Genomic DNA, 25995 nt, shown 5'->3' with positions numbered 1-25995 from the left:
ATTTTTACTCTGGACGTGCCTAGTTTCCTGCCTTGATCATCCTCACTTTCCTTGTCCACCAAAATGTCCCAGTTGAAGATGGGATGAAGAACTGGCATTTGATCCCCCCACAAAGACTATGTGTGTTAAATACAGGTAGTCCTCGACTTACGACAGTTGGTTTAGCGGCCGTTCAAAGTTACAACAGCACTGAAAAATGTGACTTACGAACATTTTTCACAGTTACAACCTTTGCAGCATCCCCAAAGCCATGTGATCAAAATTCAGGCGCTTGGGAACTGAAACGGTTTCGGCGTTCCCCGGGGTCACGTGATCCCCTTTTGCGACCTTCTGGCAAGCAAAGTCCATGGGGAAGCCAGATTCACTTAACAACCGGGTTACTCACTTAACAGCTGCAGAATCTGCTTAACAACGGTGGCAGAAAAGGTCGTAAAATGGGACAAAACGTAACAAATGTCTCACCAAGCAGAAATGTTGGTCTCAATTGTGATCATGAGTGGAGGACAACCTGTACACACACACACACACGTGCAATTCGGGGCGTCTCAGGGAGAGCCTCGCGGCTGCCAACTCTTCTTTTACTCCATCTGCATTTGTCCCTGCACGCAATTCCACTTGTAAACAGTCCCCAGCAACCCCACACAAGGTGCCATCGTCATATTGCAATGCCGAATACAATACACGCCACAAGGCTTAAATATAGGTGGAGTGACCGTGCTAACTTCACTCAGTTAAATTAATGCCTATTAAATACAAAGAACAAAGTCGATTTATCCCCCCCTCGCGCGACGCTTGCGCCATTTCGCCCAAAGTCTGGCCCTCAGCTGAGAGGAGTGGAACGGCTTTAGATTTTGTGTTTCCCAGCTCCTCTTCCTGGTGCTAAAACATGATCCCTCAACAAAAGGTAAAGTTTCCCTGTCCAGTCGTGTCTGGCGTGGTGCTCATCTCCGTTTCTTACCCGTTTATCTACTCACATTTGCATGCTTTCGAACTGCTTAGCGGGCAGGAGCTGGAGCAAGGAACGGGAGCTCACCCATGGCGAACCCGTCAGTTTTTCAGCCGATACACTCAGTATCTTTAACCGTTGAGTCATGGCGCGTCCCCTGAACACTCACCCCAAAATTGGTCCAACCCAGGTTCTGCTCAGACAGTGGGGTGTATGAGGTACATTCAAAGAGATTGACAAAGAGGGAGCTGTTGCTGGATCAAGAACACCACCGTTATTTTTTGAGGTCCGAACGGACATCTCTGCCTTGCTGGGCTCTGCTACATGTCAATTTGAAAAGAAAGATAGTTTTAAGTCCGCAGCCGACATGAAGGTGGGAAATCCACGGCAGCAACGCCTCGACTCATTCTTGCGGTCTTGTGAAATGGTCCTTGGGAAATCTTCCTGTCCCGCAAAGCAGCTGAAGGCCTCTGGACTTCCTCTCGTCAGCTGCCGCCAGGGCCATTGTCACTGCTATGGAGCCACTGGCCTTCGCAGCCAAGAACTGCCGGACCTTCTGAATCCAGTAGCCTCTGCGATTGGTCCATCCCTGGGTACCTCATGGACATCCGATTAGCCAGGGGCCCCGGGGGCATGGATATGACCGGATGGTTCAGGCCCATCGGAAGCAACTGGAGAGGATGGGAGGAGAGATGAGGGCTGGAAGGAGAAAAGGGGTACAGGGGTACGGTGTGGAAGGCAGGATCGGTCATGTTCTCACGGAGGAGACCCTTGGAGGACCTTGGAAAGCCCATCGGCTGCTCTAGGGTGGATGAATGGGAACGTCTCTCCAATTCCACGCCGGGCAAGGGGGCAGAGGTCAAAGGTTCATTCGTCACGATAATGCTTTCTGGCCTCAGAGCGGTTGTGTTGGGAGAATGGCCTGCTCTGTGCGGCTTTGGGGTCTGGTCAGGGCTGGGAATGGTGGAGCAGGAGTCAGGGGAGGCATGCAGCACGTCTGAAGGGAGACAAAAGCACGGTTAGTAGGGCAATCTATTGATGAAATCGATACAGATTACAATTTTATAGTTGAGGTAAAGCAGGGGGACTTTGAGACTTGTGGACTTCAACTCCCAGAATTCTCTTCTGAAAACGCGTGGACTTCCCTTGAATTCCCTTGCGGATTTCAACTCCCAGAATTCCCTTATACAGGCTTGTGGACGTCAACTCCCAGAATTGCTGGGGAATTCTGGGAGTTGAAGTCCACAGGTCCTAAAGTTGCCGAGTTTGGACACCTCTGAGGTGGAAGAAGGATTTACCGTGCACTAAATGGGAATTAATTAAGGAGCTACGCAATGCTGTATTGTTCATGGGCACAAGTTATTTTGAGGAACATCAACATGGTCCATGTTTCTTCTTGACAACAGGATCTCACAGCTGTTGCCACCGATGGAACAGCTGGATTGATTCAGGAGCAAAATAGAACCTTTGCTTGTTCCTAAATTCTAAGGGTTCAATATACTGGGGGGCGGGGTGTTTCCTTTGCTTATAACCTCAGTTGGGACTAGAATCTTGTTGCTAAGCAAGGTGGTTGTTAAGTGAGTTATGTCCAATTGTGAGATTTATTTATTTATTTATTTATTTTGCCTTAGTACTTAAGTGAATCATGCAATTCATTCCATGAATCCAGCTTCATAATTTGGCTCGTTGGAAGCTGGCTGGGAATGTCGCAAATGACCCCAGGATGTCGCAACCGTCATAAATACAGGCCAGTTGCAAGCACCCGAATTTTGGTCACGTGACTGTGACGGTTGCAAGCACGAGGACTTTTTTCAGGGCTGTTGTGACTCTGAATGGTCACTAAGTGAAATGTTGTAAGTTGAGAACTTCCTCTATTTCCAACTGGACCGTGTCCAGGGCTGTCTTCCCTTCCCACCCGGTTCTGAATCGAGATCAAGCATGGCAGAAAACCCAGGATGCCTAATTGGGGGGGAGGGGAGCTTACTCACGGGGATGGGTCCGAACGCCAGGAGAGCTAGCAGCGCTGATTGTGGGGGACGATCCATCATGGCTGCTTTCGGGGTGCGGAATAGGCCGGGAAGCCTTTCCCCTCAGGATGTCGATCGCCTGGAGAGTAGAAAGATGAGGAGATGAATAAAAATTTTATACCTTTTTTTTTTACAACAATAACTTTATTGTCACTTTAAATGTACATTAATCACCAGACATTAAAAGATTTCGTTGCATACAGCTCTCAAAGGGTAACCACCTCCAATAGACACTGCATAAATACTACTACTACTACTACTACTACAGGTAGTCCTCAACTTACAATAGTTCACTTAGTGACTGTTCGATATTGCACATGGCTTACGGCCATTTTTCACGCTTACGACCGTTGCAGCTTCCCTGTGGTCACGTGATCAAAATTCAGAACACTTGGCAACTGACTTGTATTTATGACGGTTGCAGAGTGTCACATGGTGTCACGTGATCCCCATTGGTCAACCTTCTGGTGAGCAAAATCAATGGGGGGAGCCAGTGACTCATTTAACAACCCTGTTTCGCTGAACAACTGTAACAAGAAAAGTCATAAAATGGGGCAAAACTTAACACCTCACTTAGCTACAGAAATTTTGGGCTCCACTGTGGTCGTAATTCGAGGATTACCTGTAACGAATCCCGGTGACGATCCGTGGGGGAAATCCCCTACGCTAGCCCCACTGCATTTACACCAAAGATGCACCTCTTGTCTTGTCCTGTTGTTAACTCTGAGGAAACGGTTTAACCAGTTGGACCTGAATGACATTCCCTGCCCTTGTGAACACCATGTGTATTCTGTTCCTGTCCTTTGTCACAAGAGAAAGTGTGTGTCTTTGTGTCTCTCTTGAAGTCCTTGTCCACATTTCTGGGATAATATTTTCCTCAGGCTAAATATTCCCCCATGGAGCACGGGAACCGTTGGACACATCGACAATGTGATTTAATTTTCTTTCCTTTCTCTTACTGACTGGGCCTGAAAATTTATGAATTGATAAACACTTTTTATGTGCCGCCAATTCACGTGGTTTCATCATTTCCCACCTAAAATACGTTCCATAATCATGAGGTATAGACCCTGAAAAATCAACTGTGGACCCCCTTTTTTAGACTTCAAGGCTGTAATTATAGGTAGTCCTCAACTTATGAACCCCAAATGTCGGCTGTTAAATGAGTTTTCCTCATTTTCTGACCATTTTTGCCATGGCTGTAAAGCAAATCACTGCAGTTGTTGAACTATACCAGGGGTAGGCCACCTTGGCTCTTTTATGACTGGTGGACTTCAACTCCCAGAATTCCTGAGCCAGCCATGCTAACGGGAAAGGGAGAGGTGTCCAAACTGAGCCATGCTGGCTCAGGAATTCTGGGAGTTGAAGTCCACGAGTCATAAAAGAGCCAAGGTTGCCTAGCCCTGAACTATACGGTCACTAAGCACATCTGGCTTCCCCCAGCTGGGAAGGTTAGGGTAGATCACATGACCCTGGGACAATATAATGGTCAAATTTTGATCACATGACCATGAGGATGCTGCAACGGTCGTTAAGTGTGAAAAACGATCATAACTCACTTTTTTCAGCGATTGTCCCTTAAAATGGCCTCTATACCATTGTAAGTGAATGAACGCCTCTAATTCATTGCAGGGGGTCCCTCATCTGCTCCCAGCCCCTACAAAATTGGCCCCATTATGCCGTTCAGAGTACAGGGAGTCCTCAACACACAACCAAGACTGAACCCACAATTTCCATTGCTAAGCGAGACATTTGCTAAACGAGTTTTACCCCATTTTACGACCTTTCCTGCCACAGCTGTTAAGTGAATCCTTGCAGCCGTTAAGTTAGTAACATGGTTGTTAAGTGAATCTGGCTTCCCCAGATTTGGAGGTCACAAAAGTGGATGGCGTGGCCCCCTGAGACGCTACAACCGTCATAAATACGAGTTAGTTGCTGAGCGTCTGAATTTGGGACACGTGACCGTGGGGCTGCTGCTCAGTTGTAAGTGTGAAACATCGTCGTAAGTCCCTTTTTCAGTGCCGTCGTAACTTTGAACGGTCACTAAAGGAACCGTTGTAAGTTGGGGACTTTGTTGTACTGTTGTTCTTAATCAGACATAGGCAAATTCACTCCGTAGTGTCATCTTACCCTTTTGTTCCTGGCTACCATCAGGGCTGTGTCGTTGTGGTAATTTTTCAGGCCTCCGTCTGCCCCGTTCCTCACCAAGAGCCTCAGCATGTCCAACAGGCCCCTTCCGCTGGCTGTGTGGAGCGCCGTATTGCCTCCGTAGGATTGGGCGTTTACATTGGCACCGTGCTGTAAAATGGGCACAAGACACACACACACACATTTTAAGGATGCACCAACAATGGAGCTTGCAGAAATTCTGCATGCATGCATGTTGGCAAAGATTTCAGAACATTTGAGGAAATGAAAAGCTGAGACTGTTCCTTATTTGCTCGGGGATAAATTTTGTATTTGCCAGTCCTTAGGCTTGATTGGTTTACAATGCCCCTATTTATGCAGGAAGGTGGTGTTTACAACTTTTCTGCCACGCTGTGGTTTTCTCCTGCCAGAAGCTGAAAACCTTGTTATGTTAACAATGGTTTATTACGAACAAGCAGCATTTAAAGTCATGGGTACTGAGTTGTGGTATCCTATTCATTGACCCAGATGATAAAACAAACTATGGTTTGCAGGTGGAAGTTTGTCATTATTTTCTCAGGTCTGACCTCTTTAAGCTGAGTGGACTTCAACTCAACATGTCCAGCTGGGGAATTCTGGGAGTTAAAGTCCCCACAGCTTAAAGTGGCCAGGTTTGAGAAACACAGCTTTGCTTGCTTTAGCTTAATCTTTCCATATAGCTTGTGCTAAACTATTGTTTATAGGAATCGAACAATTGCTGTCAATGCAGTTTTGTAATTTTTTTTTTTCAAAAAAGTTTGAAGCAAAAGGGGATTTTCTCAAGAAGGCAAAGCATCCTTACCTGTAGTAGCAACTCCACCATATCCAAATTATTGTTCTCCACAACATGAAGTAGTGGAGATCTGCCACTCTTTATGTCCTAAAAACAGGAGTCAATCAGGGTTGGTGAAAATGGGCACCATTATTGGTATCATGTTGGGAACATTAATGAAATTTACAATTTGGAGACCATGATTCTTTCCCTTTTCTCCATTCACTCTTTAAAAAACAGTAGTAAACATTAGTATTGATGCTCTGAAATCTGAATTCCCATACAAACAGTGGGGAACACTGTTGGAAACCAGTAATTCTGAAACAGGTAATGGATTAGGGCCTCTTAAGGTCTCATGGAAACAAATAATAATTTTGCGATATTCCAATGCAATTCTGATGTACAGTAAATTCCTCGTCTTGCACACTAGCAATTTATTTCAAATTCATTAACCCCTCATAAAAAAATTAGCCAACGCTCTGAAGTCTGAATTCCCATAGAAATTGCGGCAAACACTGTTGGAAACCAATAACTCTGAAACAGGTAACATATTGGGGCCTCGTAACTTCTCATGAAAAAAATAATAATTTGCTATATTCCAATTTGATTCTGTTGTACAGCAAACTCCCAGTCTTGTACACTAGGGAAAAATGCATGTTTGCAGGTAGGCAAACATAATAAAAATGAAGAGCTAAACTTGAAGGGTAAAGATTTAATTTTATTTCAAATTCATTAATCCCCTCATAAAAAAATTATTAAAAGTAAGATGGTATCACACCAAAATATAGCCACTCAACTCTACCATGGGCCTTTTCTTGTCTTAAGACATTCCCTCCGTCTTCTCAAATATTCCCTTTTAAAATTTCAGTCCTGCACAATTCAGTTGTTTGAAATGTAACTTCCTATTCCACAATCCTCTCTCGGAATGAAAAAGGAACTCTTCCTCTGCTTATTCATTTAAAATTCTTTTTTTTTTTTGTTTACTTTTGTAAAACAAACTTTCCCATTAATCAGAACACCTCCCGGGTTTCTTTTAACCATCCCGAGTTTCACTAAAACAATACATGCAACATATCGTGTATTTTTGCGGTTTGCCAAACGGGTCTCTACATTTCACCCTGAATTATTCATAGCTGTAATCAATTGGAGAGATCAGTGGAGTTTTCATGCAAGGTCCTCCAGTTCATTTCCTCCTTCCTATACCATCAAAATGAGCAATACCCAATATCTGTAGGAGATGAGACCCAAGCTGAGCCCGAGGGAGGTGGGGGGTCAAATGCATCATTAGACCTAAGTCCCTGCGAGCTTGCAAGAAATCGAAATCCAGCCCACCTTGGATGCCTTTCTTATCTCCCGCACATTTCCCTTAATGGTCAGTGGGCCAGATTTTTATAGAGAGCTTAAGCTTGCAATACATCTTTATACTCATTGAACTTCCTGAATCTCCTGATTTCCCGCACGCTTGACAATATCCTCTTGAACTCCGTGCTTACCACAGCATCTACATCTGCTCCATGATCCAGCAAAGCAAGAACCATGTCAGAGTTAGAAGATCCAACCGCTAAATGTAGCGGGGTAAAACCTAGTTAAAGACAAAAAAGGGGATGGGGAACACAATAGGGATGTTTTAAAAACAAAAACAGTCCTTGTCCACTTGCCATTTTGTCAGTGTTTCCAACTAAAGGCAGTCTTCGACGTACGACCGCAAATAAGGGCAAAATTTCTGTTGCTACGTGAGACCTTTGTTACATGAGTTTGACTCCATTTTACGACCTTTCTTGCTACAGTTGCTAAGCGAATCGCTGCTGTTGTTAAGTTAGTGACACAGCTGTTAAGTGGAGCTGGCCTCCCCGTTGACTTTGTTTGTCAGAAGGTCGCAAAAGGGGATCCCATAACCCGGGACACTGCAACCGTCATAAGGGTGAGTCAGTTGCCAAGCGTCTGAATTTGGATCCCATAACTATGGGGATGCTAGGATCGTTGTAAGCATGAGGAAATCCCTCCTTTCAGTACCATTTTGGATGGTCGCTAAAGGAATGGTTGTAAGTCTGAGGACTACCTGTACTACCACCTCTTAAACCGCTGGAACGATTGAAGGATCCCATTTCATCCTATCAACCCATCAGGCCTCACCCTCGAAGTTCCGGGCCTCCAGATCCAGTCCGGCGGGACTTCCCTCCAACAACTCCCGCAGGCAACGGAGGCTGCCGTGTTCACAAGCCAGATGCAGAGCAGTTTGTCCGTTCCGGTCCAGCACCATGGGTGATGCTCCGTGGGATAGTAAAAGCTTCACCAGGGAAGGTTGAGCTATGATGACCGCCAAGTGTAACGGGGTCTGGCATTGGGGAAGGAAAAGAGGCTGATCACTGCCAGGGAATACGTGGAGAGTTTACTTATTGTTATTTACTTATAGCCCATCGTTATTATGTCTACAATTAACCCAAGGGGGGTGAACATATCCAACCCAATCTCCTCCCTTCTATTTTTCCCTATGAGGAAACAACCCTGTGAGGTGGGTTGGGCTGAGGGAACAACAACCCTGTGAGGTGGGTTGGGCTGAGGAAAAGGAACTGGTGCCCAAAGTCACCCAACCGGCTTTCAGGTCTAAGGCGGGACTAGAACTCAGCTTCTCTGATAATTGGCCCAAAGTCACCCTGTCGGCTTTCATATCTAAGGCTGGACTAGAACTCACTGTCTCCTGGTGATTGGCCCAAAGTCACCCAGTCACCTTCCATGCCTAAGGGAGCCTAAAACTCAGTTTCTCTATCTGATTGGCCCAAAGTCACCCATCCGGCTTTCATGCCTAAGGCGGAACTAGAACTCACTGTCTCCTGGTCATTGGCCCAAAGTCACCTGTCGGCTTTCATATCTAAGGCGGGACTAGAACTCACCGTCTCCTGGTCATTGGCCCAAAGTCACCCAGTCACCTTCCATGCCTAAGGGAGCCTAAAACTTAGTTTCTCTATCTGATTGGCCCAAAGTCACCCATCCGGCTTTCATGCCTAAGGCGGAACAAGAACTCACGGTCTCGCACTTCCTAGCCTGGTGCCTTAACAGCAGCTAAATTTATGCAGTTAAGGCCTCTGGGTTTTTCTGTAACTGGTTTATTTACACACACACACACACACACACACACACACACACACACACACCAGTAGACGCACCCTGATATGCACAGACCTGTCTAGAATTTTTATTAAAAGTTTTAGATCAAAAAGATAAAAAAGTGATGCAACTAACATAAGGTAAGGAAGTAAAAAGGAAAGAAAGAAACTTAGAAAAGGGAAAAAGTGTAAGAAATGAAAAAAAAAGTGGCTTTTTTAAAAAGACGGTTCGCCACCCAGAGTCCCTTGTTCAGATGGGCAGCCCCACAAACGACATTTCAAAAAAATCCGAGTCCGATTCTGAATCCAAACTTAAATCCAACCCCTACATTGAACATGCAGGGTTCAAGGCTTCTGCTGCAGGGACCTGCGTTGTTGTTGTGAACAGTGTCTCTACCACGCTTGGTGGGTGGAGAAAGCCAGCTGAGCTGCGGGGTCATTTCTGGGCAGTGGCCCCCGCCTGCAGAGGAAGTCAACACACAACAAACCAAGATGCCCACAAGGCAGAGACCACTGTCCTCGGTGCTTTTCCCTGGAACCACGGAAGCGTCATTGCACGGCACACCCCAGCTTCGTTTCAACAGCTTTTACTCACTGAATTCGGAGGAAACCAGCTGAGTTCCCATGATCAAACCGCATCCCCAACACCTGCCTGCATTCATGCAGCCAGGGGTTTCTCAGAAAGGGCGGCGGGGGGGGGGGGAACAGGGTCCAAAGCAAGGTTTATAAGAAACACAGAACGAAGTGATGGCGGGGAGTGGATGGGACCCACGTGGGACAGGCGCAGCCCAAAGACGCAGCAAAGCTGTCTTTTTGCCTCTTCCCAGTGATCCCCAGCGTGCAGGAAATGCAGGCAGACTTCAGCTTGCCTTTGCAAACAAAATTTGATGCTTTCATTCCTGAATGCATGCATTTGTTCCTTCGTTCGTTCATTCATTACTGAAAATAAGTGAAACTTATTAAATAAAGTAAATAAATGACGTTTATTTGCCATCCATCTCGTATCCAGCGACCTTGGGCAGCTCGCAACATAAAAACATTGAAACAACCATTAACATCATCCACTGTAAAACAACAACAACAACAACACAGCAGATTAAAAACCTTTACAGATGTTAACCAAACACAAGGGGTCCTTGCTTAGCGACCACAATGAGCCAGTGAGTCATTAAGGGAAGCCACCGCCAAGGGCGACATCACGATTTTCTGATCTGACTTCAGCTTTCTTTTGCTTGACAAGACCCAGGAAGGTTGTAAATGCGAGAAATGGTTACAGAGTTATTTTTTTTCCTCAGAACAGTTGCTCGAGGAGGTGGTCGGTAAATGAGGACTAAGGGTAGTTCATTTCCAAAGCCAGAGGTCGTGGGTTTTTTAGGAGTCATTCCTGATTGGCTATTCTTTTAAAGCAAGAGGGAGGAGTAGCGAAACAGGCTAGCAAAACACAGTGTCAATTTTTCTGGTTCTCCCTGGCTAACTGAGGAATTCTGGGAGTTGAAGTCCACATAAAGGTTGTAAAAGTTGAGGAACGCCGGTCTATACCTCCAAAGATCAGAACTGTGCATGCCATGGTATTCCCTACGATACTCTGACAAAGTGGAAGTTGCGCTTCAAAGAAGCAGAAAAGGATGAGTCGGCCTTTGACCTTTGGTATTGGAAAGGACTTCCCCATGGGGTGGCCAAGAAAACAAACCGATGGATCATCAAAAGAAGTCAACTCAAAGTTCGCACTCGAGGCACAGAAAACTCAAATTATCCTACTTTGAACACATTACGAGAAGACCCAGCTCTCTGGAGAAGGCTCTGACGCTGGGAAAGACGGAAGGAAAACGAAGATCACGACTATCAAGGCGAATGGACTCAGATACAGAGACAATGGGGACATCTGGGGGGAAATTGGAGGACCAGGTGAAAGACAGATCATCATACAGAAGATCTATCTATGTGCCATACTCAAGGGCTTCTGTACTCCGACTATAGACTATTGAAGACTATTCCTGAAGTCTGTCCTGTGGTAGCCCCAGGCTTATCAAACATCTTCACAAAAGTCCCTTCATGGTCCTTCATTTGTAGTTTTGAGCAGATCCTATCATCCTTCATCCTTTGATCCCTGGCCTTCTTTTACTACTGCCTATCCACACATATTCCATATCCAATGATGCTTTGATGGGTAGTCCTTGATTTATGGCCATTCAAAGTTATGGCAAATCCCTCAAAAGCTATTTATGGCCTGGTTTTAAAGTTCTGACGTCTGCCCCTCCCCCACAATCATGTGACCACATTTTGCGGGCTCAGCAACCGAGGCATATCTATACTTATTGGTAGCAGGACCATGATTTATGACATTTTTGCTGGAAACTGGCATTTACTTCTGGTTTCTGGGGAAAAAATTGACCCCTGGCGAACAATGGATTCACTTAACGACTGCATCCTTTGCTTTATGACTGTCATGTTCACTTAGCAACTGCCATAAAAAAGGTCCTAAAATTGGGTCCGGTTGTATGATGAGCTGCTTAATGACCTTCAGGATTTACGTCCGTAATTGTTGAGCCTAATTACAGTCAGAACTTGAAAGCTACTTGTATTACCTCTCAATGTTCTCTTTTTAACATTTTTTTTTCTCCTCTTAATTGCTTCTTCAGCTGCTGTTGCCTCAGTGGATGGGTTCTCCAACACTGGAGGTTTTTAAGAAGAGACTGGACAGCCATTTGTCCGGAATAGAACAGAAAGAATAACATTATTGGAAGGGACCTTGGAGGTCTTCTAGTCCAACCCCCTGCCCATTCAGACAAATGGTTGTCCAGCCTTTTCTTAAAAACCTCCAGTGATGGAGCACTCACAACTTCTGGAGGAAAGTTGTTCCATTGATTAATTGTTCTGTCAGGAAATTTCTCCTTAATTCCAGGTTGCTTCTCTCCTTGATTAGTGTCCATCCGTTGCTTCTTGTTCTGCCTTCAGGGGCTTTGGAGAATAGCTTGACTCCCTCTTCTTTGTGGCAGCCCCTGAGATATTGGAACATTGCTATTATGGTATAAAGCATTGGTTCTCAGTCAGTTCTCCATGGTGTGTGTGTGTGTGTGTGTGTGTGTGTGTGTGTGTGTTATTTATTATTTAAAGTTAAGATTTAAGAGTCTGGGAGATCCGTAGCCAAAAAAGCTATTTATAAGGGGTCCGTGGTAAGAAAAGGTTGAGAACCACTGGTGTAATGTATAAAGGAATTTTATAGAACAGGGGTGTCAAACTCAATTTCATTTGAGGGCCGCATCAGCATTGCGGTTGCCCTGGGGGGGGGGGGCAGGTGGGTGTGGCAGGGTGGGTGCGGCCTACTGGGTGGGTGTGGATGGAGTGGGTGTGGCCTACTGGGTGGGCATGGCCAGCTCTGCATCATTCGCGTCAAGGGTGCCTGTGGGGGCCTGGGCAGGAGTGGGACAGATCTGAGGGTCTCTGGCAGAAGGGGGGGGACCGGGGCAAGCGCCAAGGCACAGTCCATTTCTTCATTCCTCACAAAGGGTGACCCCTCCCCAGCATGCACCCAGGGGGCGGGGCCAACGCGGCAGGGGCTGGTTCCTCGCTGTTTCCAGATGGCCTTGTGAAGCTAAGACTGAATGCGTTTCAGCATAGATGGCCACCACAAAATTGTACATTGGCTCCCGGCCGGATTGGGCCAGCGGGGGCCGTTCCCTCACTGTTTCCAGGATGGCTTCGCGGGCCACATGAAACCACTTTGCGGGCCGCATCCGGCCCCCGGGCCTTGTGTTTGACAGGTCTGGTATAGAATCTCTTGCTTGAGCAGGGGGTTGGACTAGACGACCTCCAAGATCCCTTCCAACGCTGTTATTCTATGTTCAAACTGAAGACATCAGAACAAACCCACAGGCTCTGACCCCAATTTCCTCCTGTCTCATTGCTGTTTCAGTACTTATAATCCGGCTTTGCTGACCATGAAGCAAGCTCTCTTGAGCAATAGTTTGAGGAAGTGACTCTGGGCTTTGCCACCAGCAGATTCGAGGGAAAGTCCCGTGGGTGGAGGGAGGAGGGGGAGAGTATGCAAAGCCCAAATGGTTGCCAGGAACTAAGCCAACAATCTGTCAGGTCAAAAAAGTCAAGAAGAGGATTGCAAGGGTGCACTTAAAGCTCCAGGGGAGGATGAAACAAGTTAAGATGGCGGCCACAGTGAGGCAATCAAAGCTCCAGGGGAGGGTCAAATAAGTCAACATGGCGGCTGCAATGAGGCAATCAAAGCTCCAGAGAAGGGTGAAATAAGTCAAGATGGCAGCTGCAATGAGGCAATTAAAGCCCCAGAGAAGGGTGAAACAAGTCAAGATGGCGGCCGCAATGAGGCAATCAAAGCTCCAGGGAAGAGTCAACTAAATCAAGATGGCGGCCGCAATGAAGCAATCAAAGCTCAAGGGGAGGGTCAAACAAGTCAAGATGGCAGCTGCAATGAGGCAATCAGAGCTCCAGAGAAGGGTGAAATAAGTCAAGATGGCGACCACAATGAGGCAATCAAAGCTCCAGGGAAGGGTCAACTAAATCATGATGGCGGCTGCAATGAAGCCATCAAAGCTTCAGGGGAGGGTCAAACAAGTCAAGATGGCAGCTGCAATGAGGCAATTAAAGCCCCAGAGAAGGGTGAAACAAGTCAAGATGGCGGCCGCAATGAGGCAATTAAAGCTCCAGGGAAGAGTCAACTAAATCAAGATGGTGGCCGCAATGAAGCAATCAAAGCTCCAGAAGAGGGTCAAACAAGTTAAAATTTTGGGCTGCAATGAGGCAATCAAAGCTCCAGGGAAGGGTCAACTAAATCAAGATGGCGGCCGCAGTGAAGCAATCAAAGCTCCAGGAAAGGGTCAACTAAGTCAAGTCTATCTGCTCTAGAACAGCCTCTTTCCTGACCAACCGAGTTCTGCTGGTGAAATCATAATTCCTACTCAGCTCCTGGTTTGACAATATCAACTATCACCTTTGTAGAGCTGTTTTCCCTCTCTCAGTCTACAGTCATAGAATTATAGGCCTGAAAGGGACCTCAGAGGTCTTCTATTCCAACCCCTGCCTAATTACAGGTAGTCTTCAACTGACAACCACAACGGAGCCCAAAACGTCTGGTTGCTAAGTCAGACAATTGTTACGTGACTTTTGCCCCATTTTACAGCTTTTCTTGCCACAATTAAGTTCACTGCAGTTGTTCAGTAAGTAACCCCGTTGTTAAGCGAATCAGCTTCCCCAATTGACTTTGCTTGTCAGAAGGTCACAAAAGGGGGATCACGTAACCCCAAGACATTGCAACCCTCACAGGTGTGAGTCAGGTTTCCAAGTGTCTGAATTTTGGTCAGGTAGTCAGATACTGCAATAGTTGTAGGTGTGAAAAACGGCCATAAATCACTTTTTTTTCCAGTGCCATTGAATGGCCACTAAACGAACTGTTATCAGTCGAGGACTACCTGTATACCATCCTGGACAATTATACCATCCTGAGCAATTTTTTTCTTTGAAAACTTCCAGTGATGGATCACCCACAACTTGCGAGGCAAGCTGTTTGGCTGCTTAATATTCTCATTTTCGGGGTAAATTCCTCCGTATTTCCAGAATAGATCTTCCTCTGACGACCTTCCTCCAGTCTTGCCTCTACCTGCTCCAATAACTTCCCAGTTTCTTCCTTGCACTTGTTCCGTTTTTGAAAAACGCCATCCCGCTCCGGAGGAAGCAGACTCCCGCCCTCTGTGTATTACACTGGCTTCAATTTACCTACAGATTAGGATGCAACTTTTCCTGGAAGGGTGGGGCAGCAGGAAACAAGCGGTAGGCCAAAGCCACACCTCACAGTGGAAACCTTTCTCCTTCTGTGCATTCAAGCCTATCTTCTCGGGCTTAAGGACTAGAAACTTGTTTGTTTTTTTAAATCAATATCAACAGCTTTCTCTTTGGGTCATGTACTTTGAGGAAGTTTTCCTCCCTGGATCAAGAGGAAGATTGCAGGTCAGGGTTACAGCCTATGCAACAGTGTTTTCCATGCACGTTCAAAATATCACATCCCAGCCCTAGGACAGCACTATCTTAGCTTAGCACAGCGGTTCTCAACCTGTGGGTCGCGACCCCATTTGGGGGTCGAACGACCATTTCACGGGGGTCACCAAACAATGCAGTCCGCCATTTTTTCCCCCTTTTCCTTAGCTGTGCTACTCCCTTTTATTCTATTGGCTTTTGAAAGCCAGTAGAATAGACTCTCTTAAATAGAGTCTAATTCTATTGGCTTTCAAAAGCCAGTAGGAATTGTCCAGGCTGTCTCTGCCCTGCTGAGTCCGCCAAAAGTCCCCTTCTGCAAACGGTGCTGCACCAGTTGAGTAGTCCTCGACTTACGACCGGTTGAGTAGTCCTCGACTTACGACCGGTTGGGGGTCGCCGCATTAAAAAGGTTGAGAACCACTGGCTTAGCATAAGATAAAAGCTGCCCCCAAACTCCCTGAATCTTGGAGCTCAAATGAGAAAAACAGCCTCCGTGGTTGGCCACCTGCAGCCACACCAGCCCAACCCAGCCCTTGTTAGAAGGAGCATCCTACACAGTGGTTCTCTTCCTGCGTGCACTAACCTGCCGTAGGTTGTTGAAGATATCCAGGTCCCGCTGTCCGTGTTGGAAGAGGATCACTAAATGCTGAGCAGCCAGCAGGTTCCCCTGAGCTACAGCAATGTGAAGTGGCCTGCAAGAGAGCAAAGGGAGTTTTCAGTGACCTTCCCCAGCTCTTTAGACCTTCCCCAAACAGTGGGGTCCTGGATGCTCTCTGAGCCTGACGGTTTCCTTGCAGACATCTCGCAAACCAACTAGGTAACATCATCAGTGCTGGAAAGGAGTGGGGTTGGCTCTGTTTATATACGAGTGGCTTGCCCTGTTATAGTGTTATTGGGGGTGGCTCCTTGGTTAGGTGATAGATAGGGTTGATAGGGCTAGGGTTAGACAGACAGGAAGGCAGAGATGTGGACTTCAACTCCCAGAATTCCCTAGCCACCATGCTTTGAGATGTGTGGAGTTCCACTCTCAGAATTTTTTAGCCACCATCTTGAAAATGTGTGATGAACTCCCAGAATTCTCTCGCCACCATGCTCTAAGATGCCTGGATCTCAACTCCCAAAATCCCTTAGCCACCATCTTCAAAACGTGTGGACTTCAACTCCCAGAATTCCTCAATCACCATGCTTTTAAGATGTGTGGAGTTCAACTCCCAGAATTCCCTAGCCACCCTGCTTGAAGACACATGGACTTGCTGGCTGGAGAATTCTGGGAGTTGACATCCACATACCTTAAAGCTGCTGAGGTTGAAAAAACACTGCTCTAAGATACCTGGACCTCAACTCCAAAATCCCTTAGCCACCATCTTCAAAACGTGCGAACTTCAACTCCCAGAATTCCCTAATCACCACGCTTTAAGATGTGTAGAGTTCCACTCTCAGAATTTTTTAGCCACCATCTTTAAAATGTGTGTTGAACTCCCAGAATCCCCTAGCCACCATGCTCTAAGATGCATGGATCTCAACTCCCAAAATTCCTTAGCCACCATCTTCAAAACGTGTGGACTTCAACTCCCAGAATTCCCTAATCACCATGCTTTTAAGATGTGTGGAGTTCAACTCCCACAATTCCCTAGCCACCCTACTTGAAGACACATGGACTTGCTGGCTGGGGAATTCTGGGAGTCGACGTCCACATACTTTAAAGCTGCTGAGGTTGAAAAATACAGTTCTGGGGTTCCCACGGGGGGGGGGGGCGAGACCGCTGTCAAAAGTCGCCCCCTTTTTTGCAAAGGGGGAGCTAAAATGGATGGAGAGGGCTACCCCCTCTTTTGAAATGTGATTTGGCTCACGGATGAGTCCCTGCTCTTGGGGCCCCAACCGCACTTCCGGCGTGGGACAGCACTCTCTCTCTCTCTCCCAAGGTCACGCCACACCGTGTGATTTCACAAAACTCTCCGGCACTCCATTTACAATAAAGCGAAACTGTCTTCTGGCAGCAGAGCCCCATTCACAGCAGTGGGAAGGGCTCCTCCGGCAACGACTTCCAGTAAGAACCACCGGCTCGGCTGTGACCTTTGCTTCCTGCCTCACCACGGCAGGCTGCTTCCTCACCGGAGCAGCCCAGCCAAGCCAAGCCAAGCCAAGCCAGCATCTGCTCCAAGCCCACCCCAATCCTCCAAAAAAGGGGGGCACTGGTCATTCTGATCCCACGGCAGATGACCTTTCCTTGCATCCAGGTTTCCCTCTGCAATTCTGCAAGGCAGGCGGAGAAGGAAAAGGGTGTGTGTGTTGTGTGTGTGTGTGTGTGTGTGTGTGTGTGTGTGTGTGTTGGCAAGAGAAGATCTCCCGCCCTGCCTTCGGGGCCAGCCAACACCCTTTGCCCCATTCCTGTAAAAGGAGCAGTTGCCAAGGGTTACGTAGCAGGGAGAGAGAGAAAAAAAGTCAGCCGGCTAGGGAGGAGCAGTTCGTGTGTGTGTGTGTGTGTGTGTGTGTGTGTGTGTGTGTGTGTGTGTGTGTGTGTGTGTGTGTGTGAGAGTGTGTAAGGGAGAGAGATTCAGCTGCAGCAGAAATGGGGGATTCCCCTTCCAGCTTAAGCTTGCTTTGATTCAAGAGCAGCAGGAACTGTTCTTAGGGTGACAATAGCAGAAGCATAAAAATAAAATAAAATAAAAAAAAACCCTCCCGGCTTTGAATGTGGCTTTTGGCCCAGAACAGGAAGTGAAGATAGGATATAACTGCAGGTTATTTATTTGTAAATAGATCAAAGCTGGCTTGTTGGGCAGAAGCTGAAACGTACTGAAACAGGGCTGTTTCCAAACACAGCCCACTCAGCATGTAGAGTTAGGAGGTACCAGGTCGTCCTCGCCTTATGACCGAAACCGAGCCTAAAAGTTAGCTGTTGCTAAATGAAAATGTTTGTTAAGTGAGCTTTGACTCATTTTACGACTCCTCTTGCCATAGTTGTTAAGTCGCACGGTTGTGAAGTGAACCAGGCTTCTCCCATTGACTTGGCTGGTCAGAAGGTCACAAAAGGGACACTGCGACCGTCATAAATATGAGTCAGTTGCCAAGTGTCTGAATTTTGATCGCATGACGCTACGCAACGGTTGTAAGTGGGAAAAATGATCATGAGTCCCCTTTTTTCAATGCCCTTCTAACTTTGAGCAACCACTAAACAAACTGTTGCTTAGTGACTATTAAAAAAAAGCAACGGACGGCCATTTTTCATACTTACGACCGTTGCAAGTATCCCCACAGTCCTGCGGTCAAAATTTGGACACTAGGCAATTGGCTCACATTTATGACGGTTGCGATGTCAGAGAGTCACGTGTAAACTTTGTAAACGTCTGACCATCAAAGTCAAAGGGGGGGGGGAAGAGGCAGATTCACTTAACAACCGGGTTACTAATTTAACTGCAGTGATTCACTTAACGACTTAACGGCAAGAAAGATCGCAAAATGGGACCAAAACTCACTTAACAGCAGAAATGTCGGGCTCAGTTGGGGCGGTAAGTCGAGAACTACCTGTATTGAAGCTGCTGAAGGTGTAAACAGTCAGAAAAATGGGGTGCATATTATCCTCACCCTGGACCTCGATTACCGGCGGTCCTTGACTTACGACTACAACTGGGAAGCAAAATTTGCGTCGCTAAGCAATATGTTTCTTAAGTGAGCTGCACCCAATTTTTTACGACTTTTTTGCCACGATTGTTAAGCAAATCTGAACAGTGGCTAAGCGAATCACATGGTCATTAAGCAAATCCGGCTTCTTTCATTGACCTGTTGGACACTGGATGAGAAGGTTGCAAATGGCGATCACTTGACCCCGGGACACTGCAACCGTTGTAAATATATGACAGTTGCCAAGCAGTGAAATGTTGATCACTTGACCATGGGGATGCTGTGACGGTCATAGGTGCGAGGACTGATCGTAAGTCACTTTTTCAGTGCCATTATAACTCGGACCAGTCGCTAAACGAATATTGGTAAGTTGAGAATATCGATCCAGCTAAAAGCGCAAATACAATTCAATTTTTCTCCAGAATTTTGCCCATAAGGCCGTGAATCAATCTATCTATCTATCTATCTATCCATCCATCCATCCATCCATCCATCCATCCATCCATCCATCCATCCATATATATATATATATATAATCAGTGGTTCTCAACCTTTTTAATGCCGCAACCCCCAACCGGTCGTAAGTCGAGGACTACTCAACCGGTCGTAAGTCGAGGACTACTCAACTGGTGCAGCACCGTTTGCAGAATGGGACTTTTGGCGGGCTCAGCAGGGCAGAGACAGCCTGGAAAATTCCTGTTGGCTTTTGAAAGCCAATAGAATTAGACTCTATTCAAGAGAGTCTATTCTATTGGCTTTCAAAAGCCAATAGAATAAAAGGGGAGTAGCACAGCTAAGGAAAAGGGGGAAAAAATGGCGGACTGCGTTGTTTGGCGACCCCGTGAAATGGTCGTTCGACCCCAAATGGGGTCCCGACCCACAGGTTGAGAACCACTGATATATATGTATGTATGTGTTTGTGTGTGTGTGTGTATGTGTGTGTGTGTGTGTGTGTATGTATGTATGTGTGTGTATATATATATATGTATATATATATATATATATATATATATACACACACACACACACACACACACACACACACATACACACACACACACACACACACATACATACACACACACACACACACACACACACAAAATTCTGGACATAATAACCCTAACTAAAACGGTCATGTCCTCCTATACAAATTGCCCATAGCTCTCCTCTGTTCCATGACAAAATTTGGTTTTCCAGGTCTTAAAGCCCAGGGCTATTCTCTGCGCTGCCCGGTTCCTTCTGGAGTTCCCCATGCAAAGAAATTTTTCCTCTTACGTGTCTCCATCCTCATCTTGCTGCGTTGCCGTGGCAATGTCCAAAGCCAGCTGGGCTTCTGGCGGGGGCATGAAGGAGTAAGAAGGCAGGATTCCCAACAAGGAAGGTTGTAAAAGTGGAGTCAGCTCTGGGTTCAAAAAGGGGCTGGCCAGACCTGAGGATTCGACAGGAGAGAGATGGCAATGAGAAGCAAAGTTTGTTGGCTTGTTTACTTCCATCCTGCCTTTATTATTGTTATAAATCACATATCCAGTACACCTTCCTTCTCCTATTTTTCCATAACAACAACCCTGTGAGGCGGGTTGGGCTAAGAGAGGGGGATTGACTCAAAGTCACCCAGTCGGCTTTCATGCGTAAGGCAGGACTAGAATTCACTGTCTCCTGATTATTGGCCCAAAGTCACCCAACCAGCTTTCATATCTAAAGTGGGACTAGAATTCACTGTCTCCTAATAATTGGCCCAAAGTCACCAGGTTGGCTTTCATGCTTAAGGTGGAACTAGAACTCACCGTCTCCTGGTGATTGGCCCAAAGTCACCCAGTCAGTCTTAGTCCCTAAGGCGGGACTAGAACTCACGGTCTCCTGGTGATTGGTTGCAAGTCACCCAGCTGGCTTTCATGCCCCAGGTGGGACTAGAATTCACCATGTCCTGGTGATTGGGCCAAAGTCACCCAGTTAGGTTTCATACCTAAGGCTGCACTAGAACTCACAGCCTCCTGGCCAGGTGTCTAAGGTCAACTTCGATTTCCTTCAACCCGGACACAAAGCCAACCTCACTTGGTCAAGGCCCCTCTTGGTTTAGCTTGGGAAATAACCCCAGGAACATGCCTGCAGGGCACCAGCATTCACAAAAGGGAGTAAAGGCCTCAAACTGCATGTGGATTTGGTTTAACTGCCCAGTGGGTTCAAATCTCACCGGCTCAAAGTTGATTCAGCCTTCCATCCTTCCGGGGTAGGTAAAATGAGGACCCAGATTGTTGGGGGCAATGTAAATATATATATACATTGCTTACTGGTGTACACCGCTTAGAGAGTGCTTGCACTTAAAGAGGTATATAAGTCTCATAAAATAAATAAATAAAACTGAGGTCCTTCCTCAAGTTCCTACTTCAAATTTCCCTTGGGTGTCTGAACCCTTGAACCAACAGGGGGTATCCATGTTGGGCATATTTAATGTAATGCAGAACAGGGGGGAAAAAAGCCATCTTTACCATCTTCCTGTCTATATACCTGGATAAAATACGGGAAGTCCTTGGTTAAAAACTGCCCTGTTTTGTGACTGCTCGAACTTGTAACAGTGTGAAAGCAGCCGAATCAAGGAACCACCAAGAACACCTCCCCGCAAACCCTGACAAAACAAGCCACTTCTATATAAACAGAGAGCAAACCCCACTCCCTGATGACATTACCTAGTAAGGCAATGAAACGTCTGTAAGAAAACAACCAAGCACAGAGAGCGTTAATGACTCCACAGCTCAACCCTCAGCTACTGATATTCTCTTCTTTCAGTGCTGAAAAAAGTCGTTTTATGACCAGTCCTTGAACTTATGGGTGGCTCAGCATTTCTATCGTTATGGGATCCCCATTTGCAACCTTCACAGCTGGTGAGCAAAGACGAGCAAAGTCATTGGGGAAGCCAGCAGGAAGTGGGAAATTTCTGGTCACATCACGCTTAAGAACTGCAGGTGATTCGCTTAATCACCCCCACAGGACTGATGTCACAAATTGGGAGTGGTCATGGGACATTTCAGTTTACGACCTCGTCACTTGCCGGTCTCGGTGGCAGCCGTTAAGTGAGGACTATCTGGAGAGATCGAGCTGTCACACAAGGGGCAATGAGAATGGAGTTCAGCCTAGACTGCCAGAGGCTTTTCTTGAAGCACTTGCTTGTGGTCCCACAGATCTTACAAGCCACCCCACTACCTCCCCCTCTCTCCCCCCCCCAGGAAGGCTGAGGAACTGCTGTGGGTTCAGGAGACGCCAGAGGCACCTTTGTGAACTGCTGATTGGTCGAGAGCATCCTCTTACGAGAAATGCATTTTAAAAAAAACATTTTTATAGGGCAATCTCTACCAATTTCTCTCTCTGTCTCCCTCTTTATCCCACCTCTCTCTTTCCTTCTCTCTCTCTCCTTTCTCCCTCCCTCTTTCCCCCTTTCCTTCTTTCTCCCCACCCCCTTTTCTCCCTCCCTCCCCATCTCCATATCTGTTCCTTCCCTTGTCCCCTTCTCCCTGTCTCTCCCCCTTTCTCCCTCCTTCCCTCTCCCCCCCTCCCCTTTTTCTCCCTCTCTCTGTCTCTCACCCTCTTTCTCCCTCCCTCCCCCTCTGCCCCCTCCTTCCAGCATACCCCATAGAGGAGATATTGGGGGGCTACCACTAAAGCAGACCACCTTCACTCATTTACTTACTAAACCCTCACCCCCAGATTAAGAAAGAACTAAGAAAAACCTTTGTGTATACATTGGGGGGTGGGTGGGCGTCTGTCTCTTAATAGTTCTTTATAGTTTGGGCTGTTGTTGATATGTTGAATTGTTTTAGTTTAGTTTAGTGATTTATTATAACCTCTCTGGAGTCTCTTGGAGTGGGCGACAATAATAGATGGAACGAAATACATAAATAGATTGGGCTTGGGGTCCACTGCTTGTAAGGGGCGCCAGAAAAAAAAAAGGGAAATGGCCCTAAAACATTGGGGTGGGGTGGGAGGAAACACACCACGGCTAGTGAGAAGGAAGCTGGCAGCGGGGTACACAAATTATAGGAACCAGGAAAGGAAGAAAAGAACGTTTTCTGCTGCTGGGTCCTTACCTGGGTAATAGGACACCGGTACCCTGGGGTAGGGCATGGAGACGTAACAAGGGTGGTAGCCATTGGAGTGGGGTTGCCGGGACCCACTTCCCTCCTGCCCACTCTCCATCTTGGGGACCTTGCCAGCCAGAGGTCCCGGCGTGTCCCCGTTTGCCCCCTCCACGGCATAGCGGCGCTTTCTCAGCGGCAAATACATCTCCTGCTTCTTTTCTTCCTGCAGCCCAGCCTTGGGGGATGCTGCGTCTCGAGTCCTGGGTTGGGGGTCAGCCTGACCCATCGAAGTGTCTCTGGCCCCGGGTTCGGGCAGCGCTCCTGAAGAAAGACAGCCAGGCAACAGCTGGCCCGAGGGAGTCAGAGGAGGGTCTCCATGAGAGGGGGGGTGCTTGTCTTGGCGCCCCTGTTTCCGCCAGGTGCGCAGGTCCACAGGAAACTCCCCGGCCATCTTCCTGGATGCTTGGCGCGGCCCGAGAGGTGAGCCACAAAGTCCACCTACCTGCCTGTCCCAGGTTCCTGATCGAGCTTTTGAAAAGAGGTCCCTCCTCCTACCTAGATGCTGGTGGAGGGAGGGGAAGCAGCCGCCTCAGCCCCCCATCTTTGCAAGGCCAACCTCTCTTTGCCCTGTCCAGCTCCCCCCCCCCCCAAAAGTCTGCCCGCTTCCAACAAAGCAGAGACCCGCGCAAGGTTTTCAGCTGATGGGAAGAAGGAGGAGGAGTTGAAGAACGGGACACCGGCTCTTTTCCCCCAGCATCGCGGGTCGGTGTCCGACTTCTTCGGGGAGGGGGTGCTAATTTCCCAGGTGGCCCCCTCCGAGAAGACCTGCAGCCCCTTCCCCAGCGGACCCTGCAGAGAGCTAGCGGCGCGCCAGGCGCCTTTCCTGGGCAACCCAGCGGGCAGGAGGGTCCCGGATCGGCAGCTGGAGGATGGGGGGCGAGTGTCTCTTCCAAGCTTTCCCCCCCCCACCTCACTGGATCCCTCGCCCGGATTCCTGCGAAGGGAGTCACCCGTCCAACGCCTCCCCAGCGTCTCGCCTCTGCCTTTGCCAAGTCATCCTTTTGCTTTGCTCTCTCTCTCGGGCGGACGAGGGAGGTGGAAAGAGGAGGGGGGGCGGGCTGTGCAGAAGCTCCCCCCCCCCCGGCCGCAGGAGGGTCGGTGGGCCGGGCTGGGGTCTCCCTGGGCGCCCACGAGCCGATCCCCGGCGTCGGCGTCGCTGGTGGTGACACCCGCTTGGCCCAGCCTCGGCGGTGGAAGAAGGAAGCCGGGACTTCCCCAAGCGCTCAGCTGAATGGAGGGACTTTCACGGAGCGGCTCTTACCGGCCTCCCTTCCCCGGGGGAGTTCCGCCTCCAGTCCCTCCTCCTCCTGGCCGCCTGCCTCGGCCCTTCCCGTGGCTTCCAACGCCGAGGGAAGCCCCGGCCCGGGCGCCCGGGGCGCGTGGCTCAAGGCTGCCAGGTGTGCCCGGGAGCCCCGCCAGCTCCAGGTAGGGCAGAGGGGGGAGGGGGGGGTGTTTCTGCGTGGTGGACTTTGGTCCCCGTTTCACGCCTCCCCCCCCCTCCCGGGCCACTGGGCTGGCCCCGCTCGCCCTTTGCAGCAAGCCGGGGCCGAAGCAGCTTGCAAAAAAAAAAAGCCTCGGGCGGAGCTGTTGCCGCTAGTCCTGGGAGGTGCAGGCGAGCTCCACCTGTTGAGAGTCGGCCTGTTCCCGGGGGCGGTTACAATCCCGGGACGGGGCGACCGCGTCCTTCGGAGAGAAGGGCAGGAGGGTGTGAACGTGTGTGTGCGTGTGCATGCCTGGGCGTGGGTGGCGGCGCTGGGTTCAAGTCAAACCGCCCAGCACGTTTGCACTTTGGCAACTCGGGGCTTGCGACGTGGAAGTTGCACGCTGCCAACTTTGGGGCAGAGGAGAGAGAGAGAGAGAGAGAGAGAGAGAGAGAGAGAGAGAGAGAAGGAAACACACGGAAACACACACAACCACACAACCACACACACAACCACACACACACACCACTTTTGCAACGCCGTTTATTGATTCCTTCCTTCCTTCCTTCCTTCCTTTCCTTCGTTCATTCATTCATTCTGGCCCCTTTCGCAGCCCCCCCCCCGATCCTTGCCTACCCAGCAAGCGACAGGAGAACACGTGGGAATCTGCTCTTTTCCCTTCCCCACAACCTGGCGGGGTGGGGGTGGGGGTGGGGGGTGGGGAGAGGACGAGAGGACCTCGCAAGCGGATGCCAGACCGTCCGGTTCTTTTCGGGGGAGGGCGGAGGGGAGGGGAGGAGGAGCGCGATGCTGCAAACGGTGTGCGCAAATGACGTAGGGCTGGCGGTTGGGAGGGCGGGGCGCGGAGAGCGGGATTCCCCCCAGAACCGGATTAAAGGGGAGGCGCTGTCCCCGGCGGTTTGGGAATGGCGCCCCCTGGTGGCTGAGGAAGGAGCAACAGTCCATGGATATGTGTGTGTGTGGGAGGGTGTCCTGGGATTCCAATCCTGTTTATAGGGGTTACAGAGAATCCTTGACTTACAACCATTGGTTTAGTTCGAAGCTACGACGAAAACAAGCGACTTACGTCCGTTTTTCACCCTTAACGACCGTTGCACTATCCCTCCAAGGGTCACGTGATCTAAAATCCCAAAATGTCGTTTGGCATGTGTTTTTGACACTTGCGCTGCCCCTGTGGTCATGTGATGATGGTTTGTAACCTTCCGGGCTGACTTCAACAAGCAAAATCAATGGGGGGGGGAAGGAGGGGAAGCTAGATTCGCTTAGTGACCCAATGATTCACTTAACAACTGCCAGCGATTTCCTTAGCTGTGGGCCAGAAAGGTGGTCAAAACAAAACCGAGGATAGTTGGAAATGTGGGACTCAATTGTAGTCGTAAGTTGAGGACTGTTGTACTTGGAGGGTGTCCTGTGAGAGGAGGGGTGAAGTGGGGCACTCGGCTCCCTAGAGGAGGAGGACTGTGGGGTTCTTGGTGTTCTCTGAGCTTGGTGGTTTTCTCTGATGATGTTACCTTGTTGGGTATTGAAACGTCTGCGAGAAAACCCCCAAGCTCAGAGACCACCAAAGACCCCACAGTTCAATCTCAGGCTACAAATATCTTTTTCCTATCAGTATTCCCAACTTTTTCAACTCCACCCCAATCAGTTCCAAAGCTTTGAGCCTCCGGGAAATCAAAGGTCACCAGAATTACTGTGATGAGTACACAACATTGGCGCTTACACAAAGGAGTACAGGATAACATAAACAAATGACAAATAGGCTGAAAAATAGAGCTGTTAAATCC

General features: G+C 48.4%; 1 protein-coding gene across 2 annotated transcripts; it reads right to left on the bottom strand.

Annotated features, from left to right (window-relative positions):
- Nucleotides 1-698: 698 nt before the first annotated feature.
- BCL3 (BCL3 transcription coactivator) lies at nucleotides 699-24153 on the bottom strand. 2 transcript variants are annotated; one of them, XM_039352223.1, is made up of 9 exons: nucleotides 22719-24153; nucleotides 19915-20068; nucleotides 15599-15707; nucleotides 8045-8246; nucleotides 7405-7493; nucleotides 5942-6019; nucleotides 5104-5271; nucleotides 2935-3052; nucleotides 699-1943 (listed from the first exon to the last, which is right to left on the bottom strand). In XM_039352223.1, exons 1-9 carry the CDS (start codon nucleotides 23158-23160, stop codon nucleotides 1432-1434), a joined length of 1872 nt encoding a protein of 623 aa, XP_039208157.1. In that variant the 5' UTR covers nucleotides 23161-24153; the 3' UTR covers nucleotides 699-1431. The 2 variants fall into 2 exon arrangements, with proteins under 2 accessions (XP_039208157.1, XP_039208158.1); XM_039352224.1 differs by having other exon boundaries at nucleotides 1781-1943; nucleotides 2931-3052.
- Between the last annotated feature and the right edge of the window lie 1842 nt (nucleotides 24154-25995).

The sequence above is a fragment of the Crotalus tigris genome, unplaced genomic scaffold (genome assembly GCF_016545835.1).
Source record: "Crotalus tigris isolate CLP2741 ecotype Arizona unplaced genomic scaffold, ASM1654583v1 scf7180000018413.2111637, whole genome shotgun sequence".
Classification (NCBI taxonomy): Eukaryota; Metazoa; Chordata; class Lepidosauria; order Squamata; family Viperidae; genus Crotalus; species Crotalus tigris.
This window is presented reverse-complemented; position numbering and strand designations above follow the sequence as displayed.

Excerpts from the sequence above, each read along its gene's own strand:
- BCL3 (XM_039352223.1), bottom strand. The coding sequence starts at position 23,160 with ATGGCCGGGGAGTTTCCTGTGGACCTGCGCACCTGGCGGAAACAGGGG. Across the intron at positions 20,069-22,718 it reads ACCGGTGTCCTATTACCCAG|GTCTGGCCAGCCCCTTTTTG; the intron begins GTAAGGACCCAG and ends TCGAATCCTCAG. Across the intron at positions 15,708-19,914 it reads CAAGATGAGGATGGAGACAC|GCCACTTCACATTGCTGTAG; the intron begins GTAAGAGGAAAA and ends GCTCTCTTGCAG.